General features: G+C 44.7%; 1 protein-coding gene across 2 annotated transcripts in view; it reads right to left on the reverse strand.

Annotated features, from left to right (window-relative positions):
* Positions 1-26,640, reverse strand: part of SYT8 (synaptotagmin 8) — a 69,797-nt gene that overhangs the window by 16,819 nt on the left and 26,338 nt on the right. The window contains exons 1-2 of one of the 2 annotated variants that reach the window (XM_077287885.1): positions 516-543; positions 245-399 (exon numbers count right to left, since the gene is read on the reverse strand). In XM_077287885.1, the coding sequence (XP_077144000.1) occupies positions 245-353 (109 nt within the window). In that variant the 5' untranslated portion in view covers positions 354-399; positions 516-543. Of the gene's footprint in view, positions 1-244; positions 400-515; positions 544-26,640 lie in introns of those variants that run through there. The other variant, XM_077287884.1, reaches the window with a different exon arrangement.

The following is a 26,640-nucleotide window of genomic DNA, read 5'->3' on the forward strand; positions in this document are numbered from 1 at the left end:
TCTACTCTCTAATAACCCAGAGTTCCCAAATCAAGTAGCAGAAAATGTGCTTCCCTAGCCACACCATGCTATGATTGAAGGAATGCTGAGTATTATCATTTTCAGAGTGATGAAACTGATTCAAAACAAACCTCAGAAACAGAAATTTTTGCTCCAATTGATGTATCAAGGTCAGAATATCAGAAATATCTTCATTTCCATGTTAGTGAAATGCACCAAACTCCCTCTGAACTGTAATACTCACATGGAATGCGGTTCAGAATGCCATCAATCCAGGCGATTATCACCGATCCGGTGGAACTGTGGGTGGTGGAGGCCGACGTAGGGTGCGTTGTATTTGTGCGATTAGTCATTTTTGGGATTGGATAGAGGAACGATTCCCCCTCCAATGTGCACAACCTGGAATAAAATTTTACACTGTTACTACAGATTAATGCAATATGGAAAGATAGAAAAAAATTAATATATTTATAAGCAGCCCATATGTAATAGCCCAGGAGCTGCAGAAATCTTACAAGACGTCTTCTCCAAAGTTTAAGCTGTAATCAGTGTGGATGTGTTGGAAGTTAAAGGAAGGAAATCACTTCCTGACTAAAAGAAAGGCAGGAACCATGGATGACTCTAAACCTCTTCCTTTGTCCCATAATGTTACCCATTTTCTTCAGTAATGGCTTCTTAGTTCACACGCGCTAAGGTTTGTCTGTGGTCACTGATTGCAGCTTGTTTGCATTGCCTAATGGAGGTGGTTGCTCAACGTCTGTATACACGTATACTAAAACATAGTACCTCTGTACCAGTCTGTCACTGTAAACTTGATTACTGTAAATGATATTTATAACCCTGTTTGTAACCCCTTTCTCATGTACAGCACCATGGAATTAATGGTGCTATATAAATAAATAATAATAATAATAAATGCAAAAAGAAAGACAACGGCTCATCTGTCGCAGATTCTGTTAGTTTTAGGAGAAAAATAGCGCTACTTGCAGATCCAGCCAAAACGATGGACACTGTACGCTATTATAAGACTGTGGGATAGGAATGTTGGTGCCACTGTCCGTTTTGTGATGGATTCAGTACTTGTTTCACTGCTTCCTCTTATAATGGAGGTATTTTGGATCACAGTGTATGACCCCCGGCAGGGCAGGTCTATGTGGGACATAATTCTAAATCTTTTGTCCAGATAGAAATCAATTAATGCATGATCTGCAATATTTCTGTTACACGTGTCCCAGGACCTGGCTCTCCTCCCTTCATCTTGATCCACCGCTCTCTGTTGTGCTCCACATTGGGCTTTGCAGGTTGCCTGGCGTGTAACATTATCTCCCCAGGACTTTTAAGGCCCATTACAACAAACACCCGTGTCTCCGGATTGTTATTAAATACTTTATTGAGTTAGTCTCCTCCACCAGTGCACACCGTGTTACTCATCTACAAGAAGTAAAATGAACATAAACCCTGTTTGTCACTAAATAAATGAATAGCAAAAGTGCTTTTAAATAACACAGGGTTCTTAGTAACACTGTTTTTTATTTAAAAAAATAGCATTAAAGTCATCCCACCACGGCAAGGTGACCTTGTTCGGGAAGGTCCTACACTATCTAATATTAAACACCTTACCATGTGTTAGATTTGACCTCTGTGTGTGAATTTTGCTTCTTGTAGGTTTTGTATCATTTATGGCCAATGTGAACATGCGTTTATGTGCTGCATGTATACCAACTTAAGCCAAAGTCGATTTTTGTGTTTTGTTTTTTTTTGTATTTTGCATTTGCATTTTGTGCAAGCCATGGTGTGGAAATTACATTTAAATATCATCCCAAGGCCGGTGCCCACAGTTTGGGACCCAATCCTTTGTCTGCCCTTAGTCACACATTAAGGTCAACTCTGACACATGGTAAGGTTTTTAATATTAGACAGTGTAGGACCATCCCGACCAGGGTCACCTTGCCATGGTGGGATGGCTTTCATACTATTTTTGATCAAAAACAGTATTACTAAGAACACTGTGTTATTTAAATACACTTTTGTTTTTTATTTACTTAGTTACAGCAGGGTTTATGTTCATTTTGCTTCTTGTAAGTTTTGCATGCTTTATGGCTAATGTGAACATGCGATTTTGTCGTGCATGTATGCCAACTTAAACCAAGCTCAATTTTTGTGTTTTTACCTCTATCTCTGCTGCCCTTTTGACTTCCCCACATACATCCTGCTGCTCCCAAGATTCCTGAGGGTGTTGTGTCCTTGTTCTCCACGTGTCATCCTGCCATCTGCAACAACGTTCGGGGCCCATCTACCCGCCCGGACCTAGGGCCTGGTGGGTCCACTTCATGAGGTAAGCCATAATAATTTCCATTGACATTTGCAAAATCCAAGTTTTCCAAGACTGTTGTGCAATTACTTTGTTATGGTTTGCCCAAAAGTTATTTGGCAGTACTTCTAGGGTTAATACTATGTGGCCTCTCCTTGGTTGGGGGAGGGCTATATCTACCCACCTCTGTGCTGTGTTGGTTGTCAGTTATACGTCCGTTTTCGGCTGGGCAGCTGACCCCTGTATTTCTGTGCACATATGCCTGTCTTGTATGTTTGCCTGTGAATGACCTGATCTGTTCCTCGTTTGCTATCTGCCTGTTGACTTTGTACTGTCTGCTACACACTTGGTTTTGACCTCAGCTACGTCCCCTGAGTTCCCTCTTACTAGTCCGTCTGGTACTACTCCGTCTTCTAAATTCCGACCCCGGCTTGTCTCTGACCACTCTACTCATCCTCCCCTTTTGGTTATCACGCTGTTCTTTGGCTTCTCTTAGGCTGGTTTCACACTTGCATTTAAAAACGCAGCGTTTTTAAAAAAACCGCAGGTGGTGAAAAAATGCATGTAAACGCGTGCAAACGCTGCGTTTTTTAGACGCATGCATTTTTGCATGTGGAAAACAAAACGCGGCGTTTTGACGCGTTTACATGCATTTTTTCTTGCGTTTGCGTTTTTGAAACGCATGCTGAGAAGTGTGTGACAGCTGCCAATCATCAAAATCAACTAGAAAACCCACTAGAAATAGAAATAGCTAGGGTTAGGGTTAGGGTTAGGGTTAGGATTCCCAAGGGTTAGGGTTAGGGGTAGCTTTTTATTAGAAGAATGTCCTGGTCACCAGGTCACTGATAAGCCACCCCCACCATCAAGGTGATAAAGGGATTCAAACCCTAACCCTAACCCTACCAATAACCCTAACCCTAGGGATCCAAACCCTAACCCTAGGGATCCAAACCATAACCCTAACCCTAACCCTAACCCTGGGGATCCAAACCCTAACCCTAACCCTACCCCTAACCCTAGGGATCCAAACCCTAACCCTAACCCTACCCTTAACCCTAACCCTAACCCTGAGGATCCAAACCCTAACCCTACCCCTAACCCTAACCCTAGGGATCCAAACCCTAACCCTAACCCTAGGGATCCAAACCCTAACCCTAACCCTACCCCTAACACTAACCCTACCCTTAACCCTAACCCTAGGGATCCAAACCCTAACCCTACCCCTAACCCTAGGGATCCAAACCCTAACCCTAACCCTACCCCTAACCCTAACCCTAGGGATCCAAAGCCTAACCCTAACCCTAACCCTAACCCTAGGGATCCTAGGGATCCATAGGGATTGGCTATTATGTTGACCTGGTGACCAGGACATTCTTCTAATAAAAAGCTTTGTTCAATGTGGACACCCCAAGAAATACGGTATTGCTATAGAGTACTAAAAATATAAACTCGTAGAGTATTCACTGTCATATTGTTAGGGTTAGGGTTAGGGATAGGGTTAGGGTTAGGGTTTGGATTCCTAGGGTTAGGGTTAGGGTTAGGATCCCTTTATCACCTTGATGGTGGGGGGTGGCTTATCAGGGTGTATTCTTGTTTTTTTCTATAAAAACGCATGCGTTTAAAACGCAAGCAAACGCATGTGCTTAAAAACGCATTCATTTACATAGACAGCAATACGTTTTTTTGCCGCAAAAAAAGCATACCTTTTTTTGCGGCAAAAAAACGCCTCTAGAAATTACTACATGTTGCATTTCCGCAAAAAAACGCAAGCATATAAAAAACGCATGCGTCGTCAAACGCGGCAAAACGCATGCAAAAAAAACACATGCGTTTTTAATGTTAAACATAGGGAAAAAAACGCATGCTTTTTTTGCGCAAAAACGCAGCGGCAAAAAACGCAAATGTGAAACCAGCCTTAGCTAGTTTTAACACTCCTGCAGGCTTTCCTGTCCTGCTATTGTCCCCGGGAAACCGGGACCTTGCTCTGCCTCCAGCCACTCCCCCAGCGGTCATGTGCTGCAGGTCCTGTTCACCAGCAGCACATTCCCAACCGCGCTCACATGTCTCTGTAGGACTTCTCCCCGGGGTTCCCCAGCACATTCCTGGACACATGCAGTCTCTGGTAGTGAGTCAGGTACGGTGTTCATCACATATTTCATGTTTTCAAATGTTGCAATAATCATCAGCTTTGTTACTGTGGTGTTACTGTGAAACTTGTATTTACTGGGCACTTCAATATAGTCCTTTGGACACAATACTGGTAGAGCAGAGTAGGACGGGCCCACCAGAGAACTAGAAGGTCTTCCAGTGGATCCTGCTCTGAAATAATAATTGGTCCTATACTCCAAGATATCAATTCCTTATAGGTTGAGACCTTTTTGATGATATATGTGCTGTGTGTTCCCTGATAATACCAAAGTGCACGTTCTGTGAGGGCAATTTCCTCTGGAGGCCCCAAGTCTGACAGTGATGTAGGTTATACAAAGGTTTACCCTACAGAATAGTCTGGTTGTGTTTTTTACCCTGCGGGACATGAAACATTTCCCTGCATTTCAGGGTTACGCATAAGTGTCAGGTCACTCTACTCATAACATCTGTCCTGTCATATTCCACTACCTGTCACCTACATACAGTAAAGTTGCAATTTTATGATCTTAAGGGACCGGCCTATTATGGTCCTTCAGAACAATTTTCCTTTCCATTCTTCATTATTGTATTCCAAAAGCCAGAACCATTTTATTTTTTCTTGTCGATATAGCCATAAGGAGGCTTATTTTTTTGTGGGACGAATTGCAGAAATGCACCATTTTGGGATGCTTGTAACTTATTAACTTGCAATAACTCTTTATAGAGGGATTGCCATTGTTTATGTATTACATTTTATGACAGTCACCCTGCGAAACATACACTTTACGCTGTAGGTAGGTATGATTATTTTCATACCAAAGTTATAACATTTTGTTTATGTACTTTAGAATAGTTTTTTGGGGGGATTTTTTGTCTTTGTGACCTCATAATCTGAGAGACATAAATGTTGAAAGTTCTCGTTAATGGAGCTGTGTGAGATCTTGGTTTCTTTCATCAGTACCATATTAGAGCATATAGGACTTTTTCTTATTTCTATACTTCCTATACCTTCTATAAAGACTAGACATGAGCAAAAAAGAGCAATTCTGGTATTGACTTTTTTATATTAGTTATGGTTTTCACCTTGTTATATAATTCACATGACATCATTTTTCTGCAGGTCGACGCCAAATGTATAAAATACTAATTCTGGGGTACAGATGTCTGCTTGATCATTTTGTCTTTCCATTTTTGTTAAGCAGGATGAGCAAACACCAATTTTGACTGTCTTTTGATCTTTTTTATTTACATTGATCACCATAAAGGATAAATAATAGGTGTAGAGAGTGATACCAAATATGTACTTTGTTTACATAATAATGGGGAACCCCTTTAAGGCTATGTGCACACGTTCAGGATTTCGTGTAGAAATTTCCTGAGAAAAACCTGCAAGAAATCTGCATGCGTTTTTTGCGCGTTTTTTGCGTGTTTTTGGTGAGTTTTTTTTGCGGATTTTTCCGGCCATTTCTCAATGCATTATATAGTAGGAAATCCACAAAAAATCCGCAAAATTAATGAACATGCTGCGTTTTTTTACTCCGATGCGTTTTTTTCGCGGAAAAAAACGCATCATATGCACAAAAATTGCGGAATGCATTCTAAATGATGGGATGCATAATGTATGCAGTTTTTATGCATTTTTATAGCGTTTTTATAGCGAAAAAACGCGAAAAAACGCTAAAAATCTGCAATATGTGCACACAGCCTTAGGCCGGTGTCATACTAGCGAGTTTTACGGACGTATGAGCGCAGAAAATACATCCAGAAAATACGCATTGCACACGGCCCAATGATTCTCTATGGAGCAGCTCCTATCTGCCGTATATTACACATCCGTAATATACGGCATGTTACGGGCACAGCATGTACTGTAGTTACCTCGAGTCGCGGTGATGTGCCCTCTGCTGGATGAACTCATATGAACTTGAGCCTGGGAACTTTTCAGAATATTTTCCCAGGCTCGAGTTCATATGAGTTCATCCAGCAGAGGGCGCACAGTACATTCCCCTGCATTCCATTCATTCACCAAGTTTTACAGACAGGAGCACAGCTGCATTAGCAGAGCTCCTGGGTGTAAAATGATTTAACCCCTTCAGATGGATTTACAGCGTGGGACAAGACTGAACGATGGAAGGTATGGAATATTGTTGTTTGTTTTGTTTAACTTTATTTCAGGTGACAAGGGTCTTCAGGTGGATTAAGAGTATAATAAAATATTAAAACACCATGTGTCTTTATTTCATTAAAATACTTTTTAATAATGTGTGTGTTTTATTAACCATTTCATACTATTGGATTAATAATGGATAGGTGTCATAATTGACGCCTCTCCATTATTAACCTGGCTTAATGTCACCTTACAATAGCAAGGTGACATTAACCCTTCATTACCCCATATCCCACCATTACACGGGAGTGGGAAGAGAGAGGCTAAGTGCCAGAATAGGCGCATCTTCCAGATGTGCCTTTTCTGGGGTGGCTGAAGGCAGATGTTCTTAGCCAGGGTGGGTCTTATAACCATGTACCCTCTCTAGGCTATTAATAGCTGCCCTCAGTCACTGGCTTTCCCACTCTGGTGGAGAAAATTGCGCGGGAGCCCATGCCAATTTTTTCCTGGATTTAACCCTTTAATTTAATAGCTAGAGACCCCAAATTTTACACAGAGACACTTGTTACATTAGTAAAGAGGAATATGCAATAAAAGAAGGGATATGAGATGATTTATTGTATGTAAATGATGTCTCATATCATATGGGTTTGTGAAGGAGAGAGGAAAAGCCGGCAATTGAATTACCGGCTTTTATGCTATCTAGCGCTGAATTAAATATAAATATATATACAGTATATATGTGTCTCACTGACATATATATATGTATATACACTCACTGGCCACTTTATTAGGTACACCTGTCCAACTTCTTGTTAACACTTAATTTCTAATCAGCCAATCACATGGCGGCAACTCAGTGCATTTAGGCATGTAGACATGGTCAAGACAATCTCCTGCAGTTCAAACCGAGCATCAGTATGGGGAAGAAAGGTGATTTGAGTGCCTTTGAACGTGGCATGGTTGTTGGTGCCAGAAGGGCTGGTCTGAGTATTTCAGAAACTGCTGATCTACTGGGATTTTCACGCACAACCATCTCTAGGGTTTACAGAGAATGGTCCGAAAAAGAAAAAAAATCCAGTGAGCGGCAGTTCTGTGGGCGGAAATGCCTTGTTGATGCCAGAGGTCAGAGGAGAATGGGCAGACTGGTTCGAGCTGATAGAAAGGCAACAGTGACTCAAATCGCCACCCGTTACAACCAAGGTAGGCCTAAGAGCATCTCTGAACGCACAGTGCGTCGAACTTTGAGGCAGATGGGCTACAGCAGCAGAAGACCACACCGGGTACCACTCCTTTCAGCTAAGAACAGGAAACTGAGGCTACAATTTGTACAAGCTCATCGAAATTGGACAGTAGAAGATTGGAAAAACGTTGCTTGGTCTGATGAGTCTCGATTTCTGCTGCGACATTCGGATGGTAGGGTCAGAATTTGGCGTAAACAACATGAAAGCATGGATCCATCCTGCCTTGTATGGAGCATCTTTGGGATGTGCAGCCGACAAATCTGCGGCAACTGTGTGATGCCATCATGTCAATATGGACCAAAATCTCTGAGGAATGCTTCCAGCACCTTGTTGAATCTATGCCACGAAGAATTGAGGCAGTTCTGAAGGCAAAAGGGGGTCCAACCCGTTACTAGCATGGTGTACCTAATAAAGTGGCCGGTGAGTGTATATATATAGACTGTATATATGTTTTTAAGAATATTTGAGCCGATGGATCCTTGATTTGTCCATTTTGCAAATCGCTGTACGGAAGCCATACGGATGACACACGGATAAATTTGTGCGTAAAAATCACATCCTTGCATTGAATACGGAACAGTGTTTTGGGACAATTACTGCGTATTACGGTGGTAAAAAAACGGACCGTATTTTCATACGCCTAGTGTGAAGCCGGCCTTACACTTACCTATTCAAGGACTTATTGGCAGAGAGCCATGGTTTACCATTACCTTTACAATTTTTTTTTTATGTGTTTGCCCTTTCATTTGTTACATACGCAGCCTGTCCTACCTCTCGCACACCCTGCCGTGTACCAGTTTTACAGGAATTCTGCGCATTCCTCTTGCTTCTTGTCATTCTGTCTATAAAGCCTTTTGTTTACTTTTCCATAGCGGATCCTCCTTCTGATAACTACTGACTTCTAATCACGGAAAGTAGAGAAACAACGAGTGCAAATAACAATCATATATTAGATCAGGCATCTAATAAAAATCAAAATTGCTACCCGCCCTACCTTTCAGTCGTCTTCTTTTCCCAGTGGCGTAACTATAATGCGCTGGGCCGTGGTGCAAAATTTGGACCTGCCCCCCCATCTGCATTTTGGTCAGATGTATGGTCCTTTGTAGGGTTCTAAATCCTATAAGTACAGACAATTTCCTCCTACCCCTCCTCCATTACGCAGTAATGTCCCCCATCCTGGGCTCCTTCCTGGTATATATGTCGCCCATCCCAGTATATATGTTCCTCATCCTGGCATTTATGACCACTGTTGTGATCCGCTTTTTGGCTCCCCTGGTGGTGGCTGGTGGTACTGGAGACTTGTGTGTGCTTTTCTGCCTCAGCTCACCTGCTTCCATCAGTTTTGGGAGTTCCCTATTTAGCCTTGCTCTCCAGTCACTTCCTTGCCGGTCATCATTGTAACCTGAGTCATTCAGTTGCATGTTCCTGCTACTAGTCTGCTGATCAGCTAAGTGGACTCTTGTCCTTATTGTTTTGTTTTTCTTGTCCAGTTTACAGTTTTGTCATTTCCTGTTACTGGAAGCTCTTGTGGACTGAAATTGCCACTCCTGTGTCATGAGTTGACACAGGAGTCTTAAAGTAATTTCAGGATGGGTTTTTTGAAAGGGTTTTTCAGCTGACCGTGAAGTCCTCTTTTGTATCCTTCCTCTATCTAGTAAGTGGACCTCGCTTTGCTAAATCTACCTTCATAGTGTGTATGTCTTTTCCTCTGAACTCACCGTTAATATACGTGGGGGCTACTATCATCTTTGGGGAATTTCTCTAGAGGTAAGCCAGGTCTGTTCCTTCCTCTTCCAGGCGTAGTTAGTTCTCCGGCTGGCGCATGGCATCTAGGCAGCCGTAGGAATGCTTCCTGGCTACTGTTAGTTGTGTGGTAGATTTAGGTCACGGTCAGCTTGAGTTTCCATCACCCGAGAGCTAGTCTGTTATTTTTGTGTTTCTGATGTTCCCATGCCATTGGGGAATCATGACAGACCTCCATCCTGGTATTTATGTTCCTCATCCTGGGCCCATTCTGGTATATATGCTCCCTGTCCTGGAATATATGTTCCTAATCCTGGGCCCCATCCTGGTATATATTTTCCACATCCTGGTGTACATGATCCCCATCCTGGTATATATGTTCCCTATCCTGGTGTAAATGATCCCAATCCTGGTATATATGCGGCGCCCCAGTGTCCTGGTCGTCGCAGTGATGTCATTATCCTTTCAGGGGAGAAGTGATGTCATGTCTGAAGGCAATGAAAGACAACCACATTCAGGTATTACACACATGCAACATGTTCACACTCCAGACCAGAAGGGGGAGCTCTAAGCCTGTAGGGGGGTGAACTCCCCTATTTACATCCTGATCTGGAGGGAAAAAAGGTTCAGAGTTCAGTTCCTGTCAGGCAGACAGAAGAAGAGTAGCTCTGCTGGCCTTACGTGCTGCAACTCCTGGGAAAAGACACTAAAAGGTGAACATACTGCAGAGAGTGTGCAGGAAAGCAGAGCACAGGAGAGGAATATCAGAGGGAGACCAGCCAGGAATAAGCTGCTCCTTTCTGAGGCGCAGAAGCCAGTAGTCAGGAACACCGAGGGAGCAACTGTCTCTAAGCCTTGCTCCAGAGACCGGCAGGACAGTCAATTCCAAGTTGGCTGCCCGACCTTAATACCTAAGAAGACACAGTGGCAACTTGTGGGGGCCGGGGCGTCTCCAGGGTCCCTATAAACAAGCCTCAGGCCATCAGTCATACGGGTTTGTCCTATCCATACCATCTGGGGGACAGAGAGGAAGAAATAACATCTAGAACACCAACATCAGTTGTGAGGACCTTACCGAGGAGCTCAGCAGGGAGGTACTACAACACACAGGCGCTAGTAGGAAGGCTACTGATTTCCACCTGGACAAGGGGACTCTGGAATTGCCTTCAGACCGACCGGACTCTGCCTGTCCTGTCATCTGGCGCTCCAGGCTGAGGATACCATCTGAAGTCTTCAGTAAACAAGGTAAAAGACTGCAAACTTGTCTCCTCGTTCTTTATTGCGCCTTGCCCATATATAAACTCTTTTACTGGACACCCCTGAGGGCCACGGACCGGGTCAGCCACCGTGACATCCCCCGAACCGCAGGACCCGGTGCCGAGTACCCCATTGCCCTACTCTGGGGGCGATCCATATATGTTCCCCCTCCTGGGCCCATCTTAATATATATGTTCCCCATCCTGGTGTATATATTCTCCCTCCTGGTATATATGTTCCCTATCCTGGTTTATATATGTTCCCCATCCAGGCACATATGTTCCAAATCTTGGTATATATGTTGCCCATCCTGGTATAAATACCCCATCCTGGTATATATTTCCCTTTGCTGGGTCCCAACCTGGTATATATGTCCTCCATCCTGATATGTATGTTCATTATCCTGGGCCCCATCCTGGTATATATATTCCCCATCCTGTTATATATGTCCCTTATCCTTGGAACCATCCTGGTTTATGTATTCTCCATCCTAGGCTCTTCCTGTTATATGTCCCCTGTTCTGGCGCTCTTCTTTAATGCCGAAAAAAAAAAACACAATTATACTTCCCTCCGCTGCCCCGTTGCATGGCACAACCTCATCTGAAGCCAGCAGCTGACTTCAGCGTGCAAATGACTGGAGCAAATGACGTCACTGCGATTAGTCCCCAGTCACGTGCATGCTGATGTCAGCCGCAGGCTTTTGATTGGCCAGCAGTGTGTATTGCAGCGCACAGACCCGGCACATCTCTGCACCACAATACACTTCAGCTGAATTTGCATCCGTGGACACACATCCAGTTGAAGTTTGCGCTGGGCATTGGCGAACCTTTCACCTGCATGGGCCCGGTCACGTCTTCTGCAACCACTATCATTACGCCCCTATCCTTTCCATTCCATTCATGCCCATAGATGCAGTTGATGGAAGCTATATATATATATACACTAAGATTGAACATAACTGTTTATAAGACTAAGGACCAGCGATCATTTCACTACTTCGTAGCAGCCGGACCAGAGTACAGGGAACTTCATGCTACCTGTTGGCATCCTTGATGCCTCTCTGATTAGTCAGCCCTTGTAACATGATGTTACCTAGGATGCCAACAAGTATTAGGAAGTTGGCTATAATTTCAATTTAGCATATAATTTAATTGTAGTGAGAACGAGCAGTGGTATTTCCAATGGTCAAACAACTTTCTATATGACAGCAACCCTGTGCAGATTGGCCAGTAAAGAATAATAATGTCTCCCTAATCCTGTTGCTCAGTTTCAATGCTGTAAATTATCAGATTGGGATAGATGCACAAAAGAATCATTTAAGCATCACTGCCTGTAACACGTACGTCTATTTCAGTAATCGCACAAATTCCTTTTTGCTTAGTACATTGGGTCTCAATTTACTTTATTCTCTTTGTTCTATTATTTCCTCAAATTCATGGAAATATTCTCTTTAGAGAAGAGGTCTCTAGCGCCACCTATTGAATGTAGCAATCCTAAAAGTCAATATCGACCCTTTAGCAGCCTGGCCACATTACATGTGATAGCCAGTTAGACAACCCAGTTGGCAGATACGTGTTTTGGGTTGTTTGCCCCTCATCAGTGCGAAGCAGGAAGTCTGATTTGGCTGGGTAAGAGTCCTCTGGCAGAGAGATCATAGGGTAACGCTTTTCCTTGTAAAGAATGCCATGTCGGCATAAGAAGACTTATAGGCCATGCAATGCTTCCCTGAAAATTTATATATTCAGATAGCCTCTTCAGAGAGGAAGAGGACTAGAACTCTAACACCACCTATTGCCACATGATTTAGGATGATAAGCCAAACCAGAAGCTCAGTTTGCAGACACGTGTTTTGCGGTCCTTGCCTCTCATCAGTGCAAAGCAGGAAATCTGCCTTGGCTGGGTGAGAGGCCTCTGACAGGGGATCTAAAGGGTAATGTTTCTCCTTGTGGATAGCATTGCATGGCTTATAGTTCTCATTATGCCGACATGTCACTCTTCACAAGGAGAAATGTTACCCCTTAGATTGCTTGTATTCATACCACTACATAGCCAACAACACCGACTGCTGCTGACCAAAGTAATCAGAATACCAAAAAAGTGCCAATATTAATAATATCTACGCATGGCTTATGTCAGGCTCCTTGTCACTGTCCTGGCATAGATGTATTACTAGTCAACATTCATAAAGCTTAGTTCAGCAGAATAGCTTGCACAGTTGTAGTCAACCCAAACTACATACAGGGTAGGTCCTGAACATCAGGACTCGGCTTTCATTTTATCATCAGTTTAAAAAAAGGAAAGAGGCCCTCCCTATCCTACTTCTTGCTCATCAAATGGTACAGTTTTGGGATTTTGGCCAACATACTGAATTTAGTTCCAATAAAGAATGATAGTGCAGATCTAAGTACACACAGGCTCACAGAAACAGAAAAAACAGACGATCACATATTCAGATACGCACCATTGATGCAGACTGAAGGAGAGGATTGTGAGAAGCCAGAGGTAATTGATGCACACCTTATCAGCAGAACAACATGTTGATGACTAGTGAAAACACATCACCTGAAGCCATAGCTGAAATTCATCCGAATAAATACTTGTTCCATGGAAATAGTTTCTATTATGCAAACAGCCTCAACATATGGCAACATTTTGGGATATCGTAGCCAAAGCACTTTATCACGCTGAAGTGGTAGAATGATCGTCCTCTCGGAGTTTGTCATTGTCGGTGTGTAAACGTTTAAGGATGTAGATAAATAGAAGCTTGTGGCATATTTCTACTGTCTACTGGATATGATTGTAGATGTCCATTTGGACTTCCAGCAACTTCTATAATGGCTAAGTTCATAATGCTTCTATTATTAATTATCTAATTATAAGGATCAGGGTATTTCAATAAGGAAGAAACGGAGCTTACAATGCTTACTGGTGAAATGGAGCTCCCTGCACTTACTGGTGAAACAGAGCTTACCACGCTTACTGGTGAAACGTAGCTCACCACGCTTTCTGGTGAAACGGAGCTCCCGGCGCTTACTGGTGAAACGGAGCTCCCCGCTCTTACCGGTGAAACGGAGCTCATCACGTTTACTGGTGAAATGGAGCTCACTATGCTTACTGGTGAAACGGAGCTCCCCACGCTTACTGGTGAAATGGAGCTCCCGGCGCTTACTGGTGAAACGGAGCTCCCAGCTCGACTGGTGAAACGGAGCTTACCATGCTTACTGGTGAAACGGAGCTCACTATGCTTACTGGTGAAACAGAGGTCCCCGCGCTTACTGGTGAAACAGAGCTCCCCGCGCTTATTGGTGAAACGGAGATCATCATGCTTACTGGTGAAACAGAGCTCCCCGCGCTTACTGGTGAAACAGAGCACACAACACTGACTGGTCAATTAGGCTTACTGAGAAATCAAAAATCGGTGGATGCAAATTCTGCTGATGAGGCACAGCATATATCCTTCCTCCTTGTAATCAGGTTATTTATCAGTCTCTAAGTGGGTCATTCCAGGTCCGGGGAAAACTGAAAGACACGTGACATGTAAAAAGATGTTGCTCTGCCATATGTGGTCAAGAATCTGTGGTAGAACAGGACCCACAAAATAAAACATGGCAGGACACAGTTCAATGATCCTCTTTACTAGGACAGTAAATACTTGAAATGTGGCAACACATTTGTAGTCATTTTGTAGAAGGGTTCATTTTCATCTTCTACAAACAATAAGGAGTTCCTGACTGGCTCCTTGTGACTTTCTATGGCCTTAGAGGCTCTCTTAGTCTCACAGGAGCAGCACATGCTCTTGCCTTCAGAAGACCACAAGAAGTCTATACTACCACAGGGTGAGCCCTCTCCCGGTCCCTCATTCACTGGTGTCCTGTGGGCAACTCTGCCTTTGTGTCCTTTTCTTCTCCACACTTCTCATTCTCTATCGGTTGTGGTCTACTCTGTGCAGCCAGTGTTTCGTTTCCTGGACAACCCCAGAGACAACCACCCCTCCACTGACCTGGCTGAGTCAGCACACCAAATTTTTGCATCTATCTATCCCTCAGATAGATAATACATGCTATTGCAAAATGCGTAGCTTCTACCTGTAACTAAGTCTTTCAAGACTGATACTGGGTGACGGAAACAGAGTGCTGTAGACCAGGGGTGGACATATCATTGATGCAACCTGTGCAACTATGCAGGGGCACAAGAATTAAAGGGGCTCATTACCACCTCCAAAGAAAGTGGAATTGTGCATTGTGAGGCGCTATTGGACTGCTAAAGGTCCGTATAGTGTTCTGGCCCTCATGAGGGGCCCTCATCTGTCTGTGTCCGCTCTTCCTGTAGATGTTCCAACTCTCTGGAAATGGTTTCATGCTTTACTTCCTGTCCAAATCATATGCCTTTCAATACACTTAACTCTTTTTCATGCTAATCAGGCACATGAACGCAAGAACACAAAAATAATCTCATTTGTGCCTTCAGCTGTCTCAGGGCTGCGTACAAACTCACCCAGGATTATTGCTCGGAGCCAAAATCCTGCATCCATGCACATCAGACACTCACACCATTTACTGTTCGTTTGCCAAAATCACATACAGATTGCAATAAACTTGTACAAAACTTTTTTTAGCGCAATCCCGGGCAATGTGCCCAAAAAAACTTTTGCCAACACTTAAATATCATTATAATAATAATTGGAGACGACCCAGCCCAACGACATGGTGGAATGTCACTTGTATGAGACTGCAGGAAAGACTTTTCTGACTCCCCTACGGGCAGCCTTGTCAGTCACCATCTTGTTGGAGGGAATAATTCAAAGCTGTGACTCAGTGTGGTCAGAAAATTCCGTTTACCAGTGGCAACAACATTTAAAGGAAATCCATAATTAGGTATTACGTCTTGAAGGCTACGTTCCCAAGATGAGTATATGTTGAGTTTTTGATATTGCAGATTTTCTGCAGCATTTCTGCACCTATTATATAAATTACGGTAGGTTTCTTGTGTTTTTTTAATTACGTTTTTTATACGTTCATTTTTATTGCGGTTTTGATGCTGCGATTTTTGTCTTTTTGGTTCATCATGTTTTAAAAAGTGCTTTGCTTTTGATTGTTTTTGATACTTCATTATATTTGGCTTTGGTAAACCTTTATTGATACAGTCATGAACGGATTACATGAATTTTTAGTGGGTTTCCACTGCAAAAGGGATTTAAGGAGTAACCACAATCCAGGCATGTCACAGTGAGGAGACTTATACCCATGCAATGCTCCTCTTGAAAAATAAATATGCAAATTGCCTCTTCAGAGAAGAAGAGAACTTGAACTCTATCGCCACCTGTTGGAAGTAGCGATCCTAACAGTCAATATCGATCCTTTAACAAGCGTATGTCATATGACTTAGCATATTTAATTTCCCAGAGGAGCATGCTTGGCGTATAAGTCTCCTCACTGTGACACGACAGGCTTGTCGTTACTCCTTAGATCGTTACTCTCCGTAAGGAGAAGCATTACCCCTTAGACCTCAGTTTTAAGCCTCTCACCTAGCGAAATCAGATCTCATACTTTGCACTGACGAGAGGCAACACCCCGAAACACTGTGCCTGTAAATTGAGATTTTGTCTTGCCTTTTATCCTAAGTCATATGGCAAGGCTCGTTAAAGGGTCAATGTTGACTTTTAGGGTCGTTGCTTCCAATAGGTGGCACTAGGGTTCAAGTGCTCTTCCTCTCTGAAAAGTCAATTTTGCATATTCCGCCGCAAAAGAAACGCATATGTGTTTTTCCATATTTAATGTAATTCTATGGATAAAATCGGCACATAAAACTTAGTGTATCCATAAGAGAAATTGCCATTTTGCAGATCTCAAACACGCACTACAGGCCAGTTTATGAAGCGCAAAAAAAAAGAACAGTGAGAATGAGATTTCTATAAATCCCATCCATTTTTTTGGCACTGTAAGACGCTGCGTTTTTTGAGCAGCGAAAATATGCAGCATCATGGGAGCTTAACCTAAGGCGCCACCAATGTCTTATATACTAGTTGTTTCGCTTTCTAACCATCTTCTGCACGAACACCATTGTCTTCAGTTCCTGGGCAGGCTCATTTCAAATTCCTCTTCAGGCAGACTGGTGGCTTCCATTGTTCACACCATTGCAATCAATACAAGTCCACCCAACTTCATGGGGCATGTCTCAGAGCGAAAAGCCAACAGTGGACGCACAGGACTCAGAACAGGCTAATCATGATGCGTGATGTAGTCCAGCCTCAGGAACACTAAGGCCAAAATGGGTATGACTCTTCAGGTGGGAAAAACATTGTTAGAAAGTGGTGGTGCTTTAAAGTGGCAAAAGCGACTTTTATGATTTTTAAAACAATGTTGGACATGTTTCCCATAATTTTTGCGGCAGCTTCACAACTAGCGTTTTCTGCTGGCTTTTATACTTAAATTTAAGTAGTGATCTTAGAAACCCCTCAAGGAATGAACATGCTACTTCTTGAAACCGCTTCCCAGCTTTCAAATGTGGTTAAAAGAAGTAACAAAAGACAACCCGTACACTACAAGTTTTTTGTAGATTGCTGTTCATTGTGATCATTCTTTGTAGCACTTTTTCAGGTGGTTTCCAGGCACCTAAAAAAGTCTATTGTGTACATGACTTTAAAGATATGGTGTAATATTGAATAGTTTAGATTTTTGCACCCAGTTTACAAAAGAAAACAACAGTTTATGTGGGGGTACTCTGTACTGTGGCCGTGTTCTCTGCATTTTCTTCTGTCTGGTCGTCGGCTGCCAGAAGTGAAACTGCATGCAGCTCTGAAGACTCCTTACAGCTTAGACTAGAGAGGACAAGCAGGGGAGCCCCTCTATGCCTGTGGCCCCTGTGCAGCTGCCCAGTCTGCACCCCCATAATGCTGGCCCTGCTCTGTGGACACAGCTTTTCAGAGGACATTTTGATATCAGCATTTTGTAGCTGATCCTGACTTTACAAAAAGTATATTTACTATAATTCTGTATTAGTATAAAGCACGACTTACAAATCTGTACAAATCTGTCACCATCTGCAACTGTACTTTGATCTGTTATATGTTTTGTAGGACTGGCAATATCAATGTTGCTCTTTGTATAGAGATTATTTTCAGCAACATCGCAATCATCTGTTGAGGTTCTCCTCCACTATTAGGCCATGTGCACACGTTCAGTATTTTTCGCGTTTTTTTCGCGTTTTTTCGCTATAAAAACGTGATAAAAACGCGAAAAAAACGCTAACATATGCCTCCCATTATTTTCAGTGTATTCCGCATTTTTTGTGCAAATGTAGCCTTTTTTTCCGCGAAAAAATCGCATCGCGGAAAAAAAAGCAACATGTTCATTAAAATGCGGAATTGCAGGGGATTCCGCACACCTAGGGGTCCATTGATCTGCTTACTTCCCGCACGGGGCTGTGCCCACCATGCGGGAAGTAAGCAGATTATGTGCGGTTGGTACCCAGGGTGGAGGAGAGGAGACTCTCCTCCACGCACTGGGCACCATATAATTGGTAAAAAAATAAGAATTAAAATAAAAAATAGTCCTATACTCACCCTCTGATGGCCCCCGAAGTGTTCCCGCCTCTGTGCTGCACGCTGGCTTCGGTTCCTGTAGCTGGTGTGCGGTGAAGGACCTTGCCGAATGACGTCACTGTCCTGTGATTGGCCGAGACCGCTCACGTGACCGTGACGTCATGGAAGGCCCTGCGCGCACACACCATCTATACGGAACGGACGCCGGTGAGGAGATCTGATGTCTGCGGGTGAGTATAAGCATTTTTTTTATTTTTTTTATTATTTTTAAACGTTCTATCTTTTACTATAGATGCTGCAAAAGCTGCATCTATAGTAACAAGTTGGTCACACTTGTCAAACGCTATGTTTGACAAGTGTGACCAACTTGTCAGTCAGTTTTCCAAGCGATGCTACAGGTCGCTTGGAAAACTTTAGCATTCTGCAAGCTAATTACGCTTGCAGAATGCTAAAAAAACGCAAAAAAACCGGAAAAAAAACGCAAAAAAAAAAATGCGGATTTCTTGCAGAAAATTTCCGGTTTTCTTCAGGAAATTTCTGCAAGAAATCTGCAACGTGTGCACATACTTTAAGGTGCGTCACCCAGTTGTAATCAAGGTTACCTGGTTAGGGGCCCACTCAGAAGCTTCGCCCCCCCGAACCAAAACCCTAGCTACGTCACTGCTCTTAATCCTTCTCTCCCCTGATATTATGGTCAGGAGGTAAAGTCAGGATCACGACTTACAAAAAACTAATACAATAAAACTGTATAAATTGTTATTCCAATAAATTTAAAAACCAAACTAGAACTGAAAAAAAATAATACAACACCAGGTCACTAGATTTGACCCCCAATACTAGACCACATCAAGGATAGGTTAGGGTGTAGGTATACCTGTTTTTCCCTTTCCACCTCTGACTGAACCCTGGACCTATCTGCGGAGGTTGGCACCCTCTTGAACGCAATGTGGCGCCCCCGCTCCTCGGGGGCTTGCCCTCCTATCCCTAGAAATCCCTAGTTATTACACCAAGAAGGGGGTTTTCCAAATATACCCCTACAAGACAGACACAATACACAATATTAGCTAGTGTCTAAACAATATACAACTAACCAAGAGATTCTAGACAGACTACCACCACAAAAAACTGTCTAGTAAAGAAATAGAAAAATAGATCTGGCACTCTGGAAGTGAATGGCATCCTATGGTTAACCCTATAGTGATCGCTACCTTCCAGCAGAGGTTGGCACCCTCTTGGATGCAATATGGCGCCCCCGCTCCTCGGTGGCTGTCCCTGGTATCCCAGGATGCAGAGGCCTGTGCACCTAACTGTGCTGACCTGACGTGGCGTCTGAGACACCACGAGGATAGGGAAGGACGCCGGCGCATGCGCTTTGAGAGGCGAGTTCAACGGACCTGACGCGGAGGTGTCTGAGACACCACGAGGATAGGGAAGGACACCGGCACATGTGCTTTGAGAGGCGAGTTAAACGGACCTGACGCGGAGGCGTCTGAGACACCACGAGGATAGGGAAGGACGCCGGCACATGCGCTTTGAGAGGCGAGTTGAACGGACCTGACACGGAGGCGTCTGAGACACCACGAGGATAGGGAAGGACGCCGGCACATGCGCTTTGAGAGGCGAGTTGAACAGACCTGACACGGAGGCGTCTGAGACACCACGAGGATAGGGAAGGACGCCGGCACTTGCGCTTTGAGAGGCGGGTTCAACGGACCTGACGCGGAGGTGTCTGAGACACCACGAGGATAGGGAAGGACACCGGCACATGCGCTTTGAGAGGCGAGTTGAACGGACCTGACGCGGAGGCGTCTGAGACACCACGAGGATAGGGAAGGACGCCGGCACATGCGCTTTGAGAGGCGAGTTGAACGGATCTGACGCGGAGGCGTCTGAGACACCACAAGGAGCGGGGGCGCCACATTGCGTTCAAGAGGGTGCCACCCTCCGCAGATAGGTAGAGTTCAGTCAGAGGTGGAGAGGGCGAAACAGGTATACTGTACCTACACCCTAACCTATCCTTGATGTGGTCTAGTATTGGGGGTCAAATCTAGTGGCCTGGTTTTGCATTACGTTTTTTCAGTTCTAGTTTGGTTTTTAAATTTATTGGAATAAAAATGTATACAGTTTTATGGTATTAGTTTTTTTGTAAGAGGTGATCCTGACTTTACCTCCTGACCATAATATCAGGGGAGAGAAGGATTAAGAGCAGTGATGTAGCTAGGGTTTTGGTTCGGGGGGGCGAAGCTTCTGAGTGGGCCCCTTACCAGGTAACGTTGATTACAACTGGGTGACGCACCTTAATGGTGGAGGAGAACCTCAACAGATGATTGCGATGTTGCTGAAAATAATCTCTATACAAAGAGCAATATTGATATTACCAGTCCTACAGAACATATAACAGATCAAAGTACAGTTACAGATGGTGACATACCACTGACGTTCTTTCTGATGGAATAATTCATTTTTCCCGTCTTTTCCATCTGGCCTAGACCGACACAACTTCTTCCACCCAGGACTCGTCTGCAGAGAATACAACAAAGACACATTTCACTTCTCATACTTTCAGCACATCATCATCTATTCCCAACCTGCACAACTTCCGCATCCTACTAGTACCCCAATGCTGCTGCAGTATGTGTCCCTATTACCGCACCTGCTGTGTTGTTCTCTGTGCCTTCTAAATTCGAAAGCAACTCTCTAGAATATAGTAATGCCGAGTGCAATTGCCCTAAAAAACAGTGCCCACATTTTGCTCCCTAGAAAGTAATATTGCCCTTTGTGCCCCTTTCATAGTCACAGTAACCTGAGTTCCCCTATATCAATAAGTGCCCACTTTACATTGAATAGTGTTCCGAGTCACCCCCTGTAGTTCTCCCCTATCCCTATACACAGCATGATGCTCTCTTATACATAACATGACGCCTCCTCACTGTAAAGTACCCCCACACAGTATACTGACCCCTTAGTAGCCTACAAACTGCTTGATGGCCCCAACACTGTGTGATGGCCCCTTCACTGTAATCCCCACACTGTATGATTGCCCCCTAGATAGCCTCCATCTATATATATAATTGTCTAAGGGTTTTTCCGTCTGTCTGTCTGTCTTTCTGTCTGTCTGTCTTTCTGTCTGTCTGTCTGTCTGTCTGTCCTGGAAATCCTGCGTCTCTGATTGGTCGAGGCCGCCAGGCCTCGACCAATCAGAGACGGGCACAGCATGGAGACGATGATGTCATAAAGGTTGCCTCGACCAATCAGTGACGGGCACAGTCTGCCGCCAGGCCTCGACCAATCAGTGACGGGCACAGTATCGACGTAGATGTCATAATGGTTGCCATGGCGATGATGGTGTCATAAAGGTTGCCTTGACCAATCAGCGATGGGCACAGTCTGCCGCAAATTCTGGAATCATCATTGTCCATATACTACGGGGACATGCATATTCTAGAATACCCAATGCATTAGAATCGGGCCACAGTCTAGTATAGTATAATGTGCCAGATAGTCCTCAATATAGTATAATACATTCCCCATAGGCTGGAAAAGTATAATGCACTCCCCATGGGCCTGTATAGTATAATGCATTCCCCATAGGCCTGCATAGTATAATGCACCCCCATAGGCCTGTATAGTATAATGCACTCCCCATAGGCCTGTATGGTATAATGCATTCCCCATAGGTATAGTATAATGCAGTCCCCATAGGATTGTATAGTATAATGCACTCCCCATAGGCCTGCATAGTATAATGTACTACCCACAGGCCTGTATAGTATAATGCACTCCCCATAGGCCTGTATAATATAATGCACTCCCCATAGGCCTGCATAGTATAATGCACTCCCTATAGGCCTGTATAGTATAATGCACTCCCCATAGGCCTGTATAGTATAATGCACTTCCTATAGGCCTGTATAGTATAATGCACCCCCATAGGCAGTCTGTATAGTATAATGTACTCCCATTAGGCAGTCTATGTAGTATAATGCACCCCCATTAGACAGCCAGTACAATATAATGCACCCCTATTAGGCAGCCTGTATAGTATAAGGCACCCCCATTAGGCAGTCCGTATAGCATAATACACTCACCGGCCACTTTATTAGGTACACCATGCTAGTAACGGGTTGGACCCCCTTTTGCCTTCAGAACTGCCTCAATTCTTCGTGGCATAGATTCAACAAGGTGCTGGAAGCATTCCTCAGAGATTTTGGTCCATATTGACATGATGGCATCACACAATTGCCGCAGATTTGTCGGCTGCACATCCCAAAGATGCTCCATACAAGGCAGGATGGATCCATGCTTTCATGTTGTTTACGCCAAATTCTGACCCTACCATCCGAATGTCGCAGCAGAAATCGAGACTCATCAGACCAAGCAACGTTTTTCCAATCTTCTACTGTCCAATTTCGATGAGCTTGTACAAATTGTAGCCTCAGTTTCCTGTTCTTAGCTGAAAGGAGTGGTACCCGGTGTGGTCTTCTGCTGCTGTAGCCCATCTGCCTCAAAGTTCGACGCACTGTGCGTTCAGAGATGCTCTTAGGCCTACCTTGGTTGTAACGGGTGGCGATTTGAGTCACTGTTGCCTTTCTATCAGCCCGAACCAGTCTGCCCATTCTCCTCTGACCTCTGGCATCAACAAGGCATTTCCGCCCACAGAACTGCCGCTCACTGGATTTTTTGTCTTTTTCAGACCATTCTCTGTAAACCCTAGAGATGGTTGTGCGTGAAAATCCCAGTAGATCAGCAGTTTCTGAAATACTCAGACCAGCCCTTCTGGCACCAACAACCATGCCACGTTCAAAGGCACTCAAATCACCTTTCTTCCCCATACTGATGCTCGGTTTGAACTGCAGGAGATTGTCTTGACCATGTCTACATGCCTAAATGCACTGAGTTGCCGCCATGTGATTGGCTGATTAGAAATTAAGTGTTAACAAGAAGTTGGACAGGTGTACCTAATAAAGTGGCCAGTGAGTGTACATCCTCTTTAGGCAGCCTCTATAGTATAATGCACCCCCATTAGGCAGCTTGTATAGTATAATCCACCCCCATTAGACAGCCAGTACAGCATAATGCACCAGAAAAAAAAATCCAATACTCACCTTTCTTCCTCCTGGTTCCTCTGCTGCTCTGAGCGCCCGCTCATCTCCAGACAGCGGGCGCCGAATACTGATGTCATCGCGACCCCCTGTCAGTGTCGGCGTCGTGACATCAGACCCTGACAGGGGGATGATGGGAGAAAGAGTGTAACTCTCCTTCTCTCATCAATGCGGTCAGCTGTATCAGCATCCAGCCAATACAGCTGACCCTGCAATGACGGGCAGGGGGCCCAATCCTGGCACATGGCCCCCCATCGCCTTCTCAGGGGCCCCATAGCGGCTGGGCGGTAGAGCAGGGAGATCGTGTCTTCCTGCTCTGCCACAGAATGTAACTGTATCAGCGCGCTGTACATGCCAATACAGTTACATAGCGTAGCTCCGGGTAGGCCCCTCAGAGCGTGGGGCCCTGGGCCACCACCCCCTCTGCCTTCCCCCCGGTAACTACGCTACTGATTCAGAGTGTTGAATTTCAGCAGCTGATGCTTTTGTTCTTCGAGCAATAAGTTGCCAGAATATTCTCGCAGTGACTCTTTCATAGACTGCACATGTGTGCCCAGCCGACAGCTGACGGCTATGAGGGGTAAAGATTTCCCCTGACCCACTTCTATTTAACACAGAATGCTGAATCTGCACATATGTAATTGCAGCGCCCCCACTGCCGCAGGGCCGAGGGGTACCCGGTACCGGGCCTCTGAGTCTCTGCTCTGGGGTTGTCACGGTGGCTAGACCCGGTCCGTGACCCTGCTGAGGGGCGCCCAAATAATAGGTGTGGATGGTGGTAGTGGTGGTAGTGGTGCGGTGCAGTAAATAACGAGGACACCAGGTTGCAGTCTCTTTACCTCTTTACTGAAGGCTTCTGGGTCCTCAGTCCAGAGCACTGTTAACCGGGCTGCGCAAGTCCGGCCGGTCCGATGGTACCTCCAGAGTTCCCGTTGCAGGTGGAAATCTGTGCCTTCCTTCTAGCGTTTGTGTGTTGTGGTCCTCCCCTGCTGTGCTTACGGGATAGTACCCCACAACTGTTGTGTCTGTTCCTCGTGTTCCCTCACAACAACTCGATTCTGATGTTCTTCTTCTTCTCGCCCCCCAGGTCTTATGGTAGGACGCACCCGTATGACGGGAAGGCTCGAAGCTCTTCCGGGACCCTAGAGTCGCCCCTCTCCAAAGGTTGCCCCCTATGTCTGCGTAGGTGATGTAGGTGAGACAGCCAGCCTATAGCTCTCTGTCCTGCCGCTGGTTTGAAGTAATGCTTAGAGCTCTGTACTTCCTCGGCGTTCCGGCCACCGGTTATTTACGCCTCAGTAGGATGTTGCCTCGGTCTAACAGCACGACTCCTACTGGTATTTCTCCCTGTTGCGTTGATCTCGTTTCTCACTCAGCACAATAAATCTCCCTTCTTGTCCTTTCTTAGGGCACCGCCGCTATGAAGTGCAGGCGCGGTCCCGTAGCTTTCTCTCTGATTGCCAGGCCTCTGTCAGGATCCCACCCCTGACAGGGACCCTACCGAATCTTCCCCTACAACACCCTCTGCCACAAGGTGTTGCCTGGTTCCAACCCAGTTAGCGTTCTCTCTAACTTCCTGCCTAACCCCCAGTTTTACCAGACTGTGAGGAGTGGCCTAATGAATAGTACCCTTAGCTCCCCCTGGAGGCCAGACTGTGAAATGTATTGGTGTCTGTGATACCTGGTCAGATGAACTCCTTCAGTGCCATCAGACGTACCATAGCCCCCCTTAGCGGCGGAGCCACAGTACTGCAACGACCAGGACTCTGGGGCGCTGCACTCCCCCCCGGTTAAATCCAGTACTCCTGGACTGGGAAGAAAACAACAATACATGTCAGCAAAAAGACATACAATTTTGAAAATGCAAGTACAAGTCAACTTTTTAACAGAGCTTCCCTTTATGGGAGGTGAGGACACTTGAATGTTACAAACATGGTTAAATACTTTTAAATAACTTTACTATAAAGAACTTTTCTTACCCAACCGGGTATTCTACTAAGTGCAAAATTTTGAACACTAATCCAACTTTGCCTTTAAGGACGTACCTGCTGAATCCACTAAAGACCTTCTTATAATCACATTATAAGGTTACTGAACATTTTTACATTCTCCTACTTTAAGTCTGCAGGACCGCCTGTCCTAACTGCTCCAGACCTACTGCCTCTCCTTTCTGTTACAGGACCGCCCCTTTCCGCCCGGGCCTACTGTCCTTCCACTACTGTACACAGTATAGAACATATCATTTTTCTTTCAGTTTAAGATCACTGAGCCATCTCTGTATGGCTCCTAGGAGGACTCACTGACTAACCCCTACGGGTTCACTTTCTGTCCTCATTTTCTAACACATTATCAAACATTTCTTACAATCAACTAGTTGGCTACATATAACTTCTTCATATTAGCATCATTACTTTTTCTTTCAAGACATTATTGCCATCTAACCATCTTAAGGCAACACTGTACATAAGTGCAAGATGTGAACATCCCCTTTAAGAAGGGGACCAAGTCTCTACGAGGTAGTGCAACTTCTCAAGCCGCAAGTCCGTATGCAGCAAGGACTCCAGTGCAAGTTCCAAGAACCGTATCTTCGCAAAGAGTCCGTCTTTTTATATAAAACCAGTAGAGAGCACCTTTAAGAAGGTGCAAACTATATACAAGGAGTTTGTATCATGCATTGTTCATGATTCAGCAGTTCTTGATAACTGGTGCAAAAAGTAGAAAACAAACAAAAACAATAGGGATCCCGGGTCAACAAAGGGATCCCTTTAAGAGTTAACCCTGGACGGGTTTTAGCAGCAAAATAGCAGAGAAAACAATTAACTATGTACATTCATTAAAGCATTTTTGCTTACTCTGATGGTGGCTGTGCAGGGGGTGGTCTTCTGTCCCCGGCCGAGGCAATGTCTGTGCTGGTGGTTGGTCTCTCAGGTGCCATCAGATCAGCCGGTGTCTGGATTTGGAGGCTAACCCTGCTTGCAAGCTCAGTGGCTGCTACAAGGCGGATGGTGGTGATAGTAACGAGATCTGTCAAATCTGGATCAATCGGGGTCGCAGCAACAGGTGACGCTCCCTCAGGCTCACACCGGTGGACGTTCCGAGCGCACCATCCTTGTGCATTCCGGCGGCGAGTGTAGGTCACCTGATCCCCCCTTTGCAATGGGTCACCATCTCGACTGCAGCAGGGAGTTTTTACGTTGTAACTAGTAACG

The sequence above is a fragment of the Ranitomeya variabilis genome, chromosome 2, assembly GCF_051348905.1.
Source record: "Ranitomeya variabilis isolate aRanVar5 chromosome 2, aRanVar5.hap1, whole genome shotgun sequence".
In the NCBI taxonomy this organism is placed as follows: Eukaryota; Metazoa; Chordata; class Amphibia; order Anura; family Dendrobatidae; genus Ranitomeya; species Ranitomeya variabilis.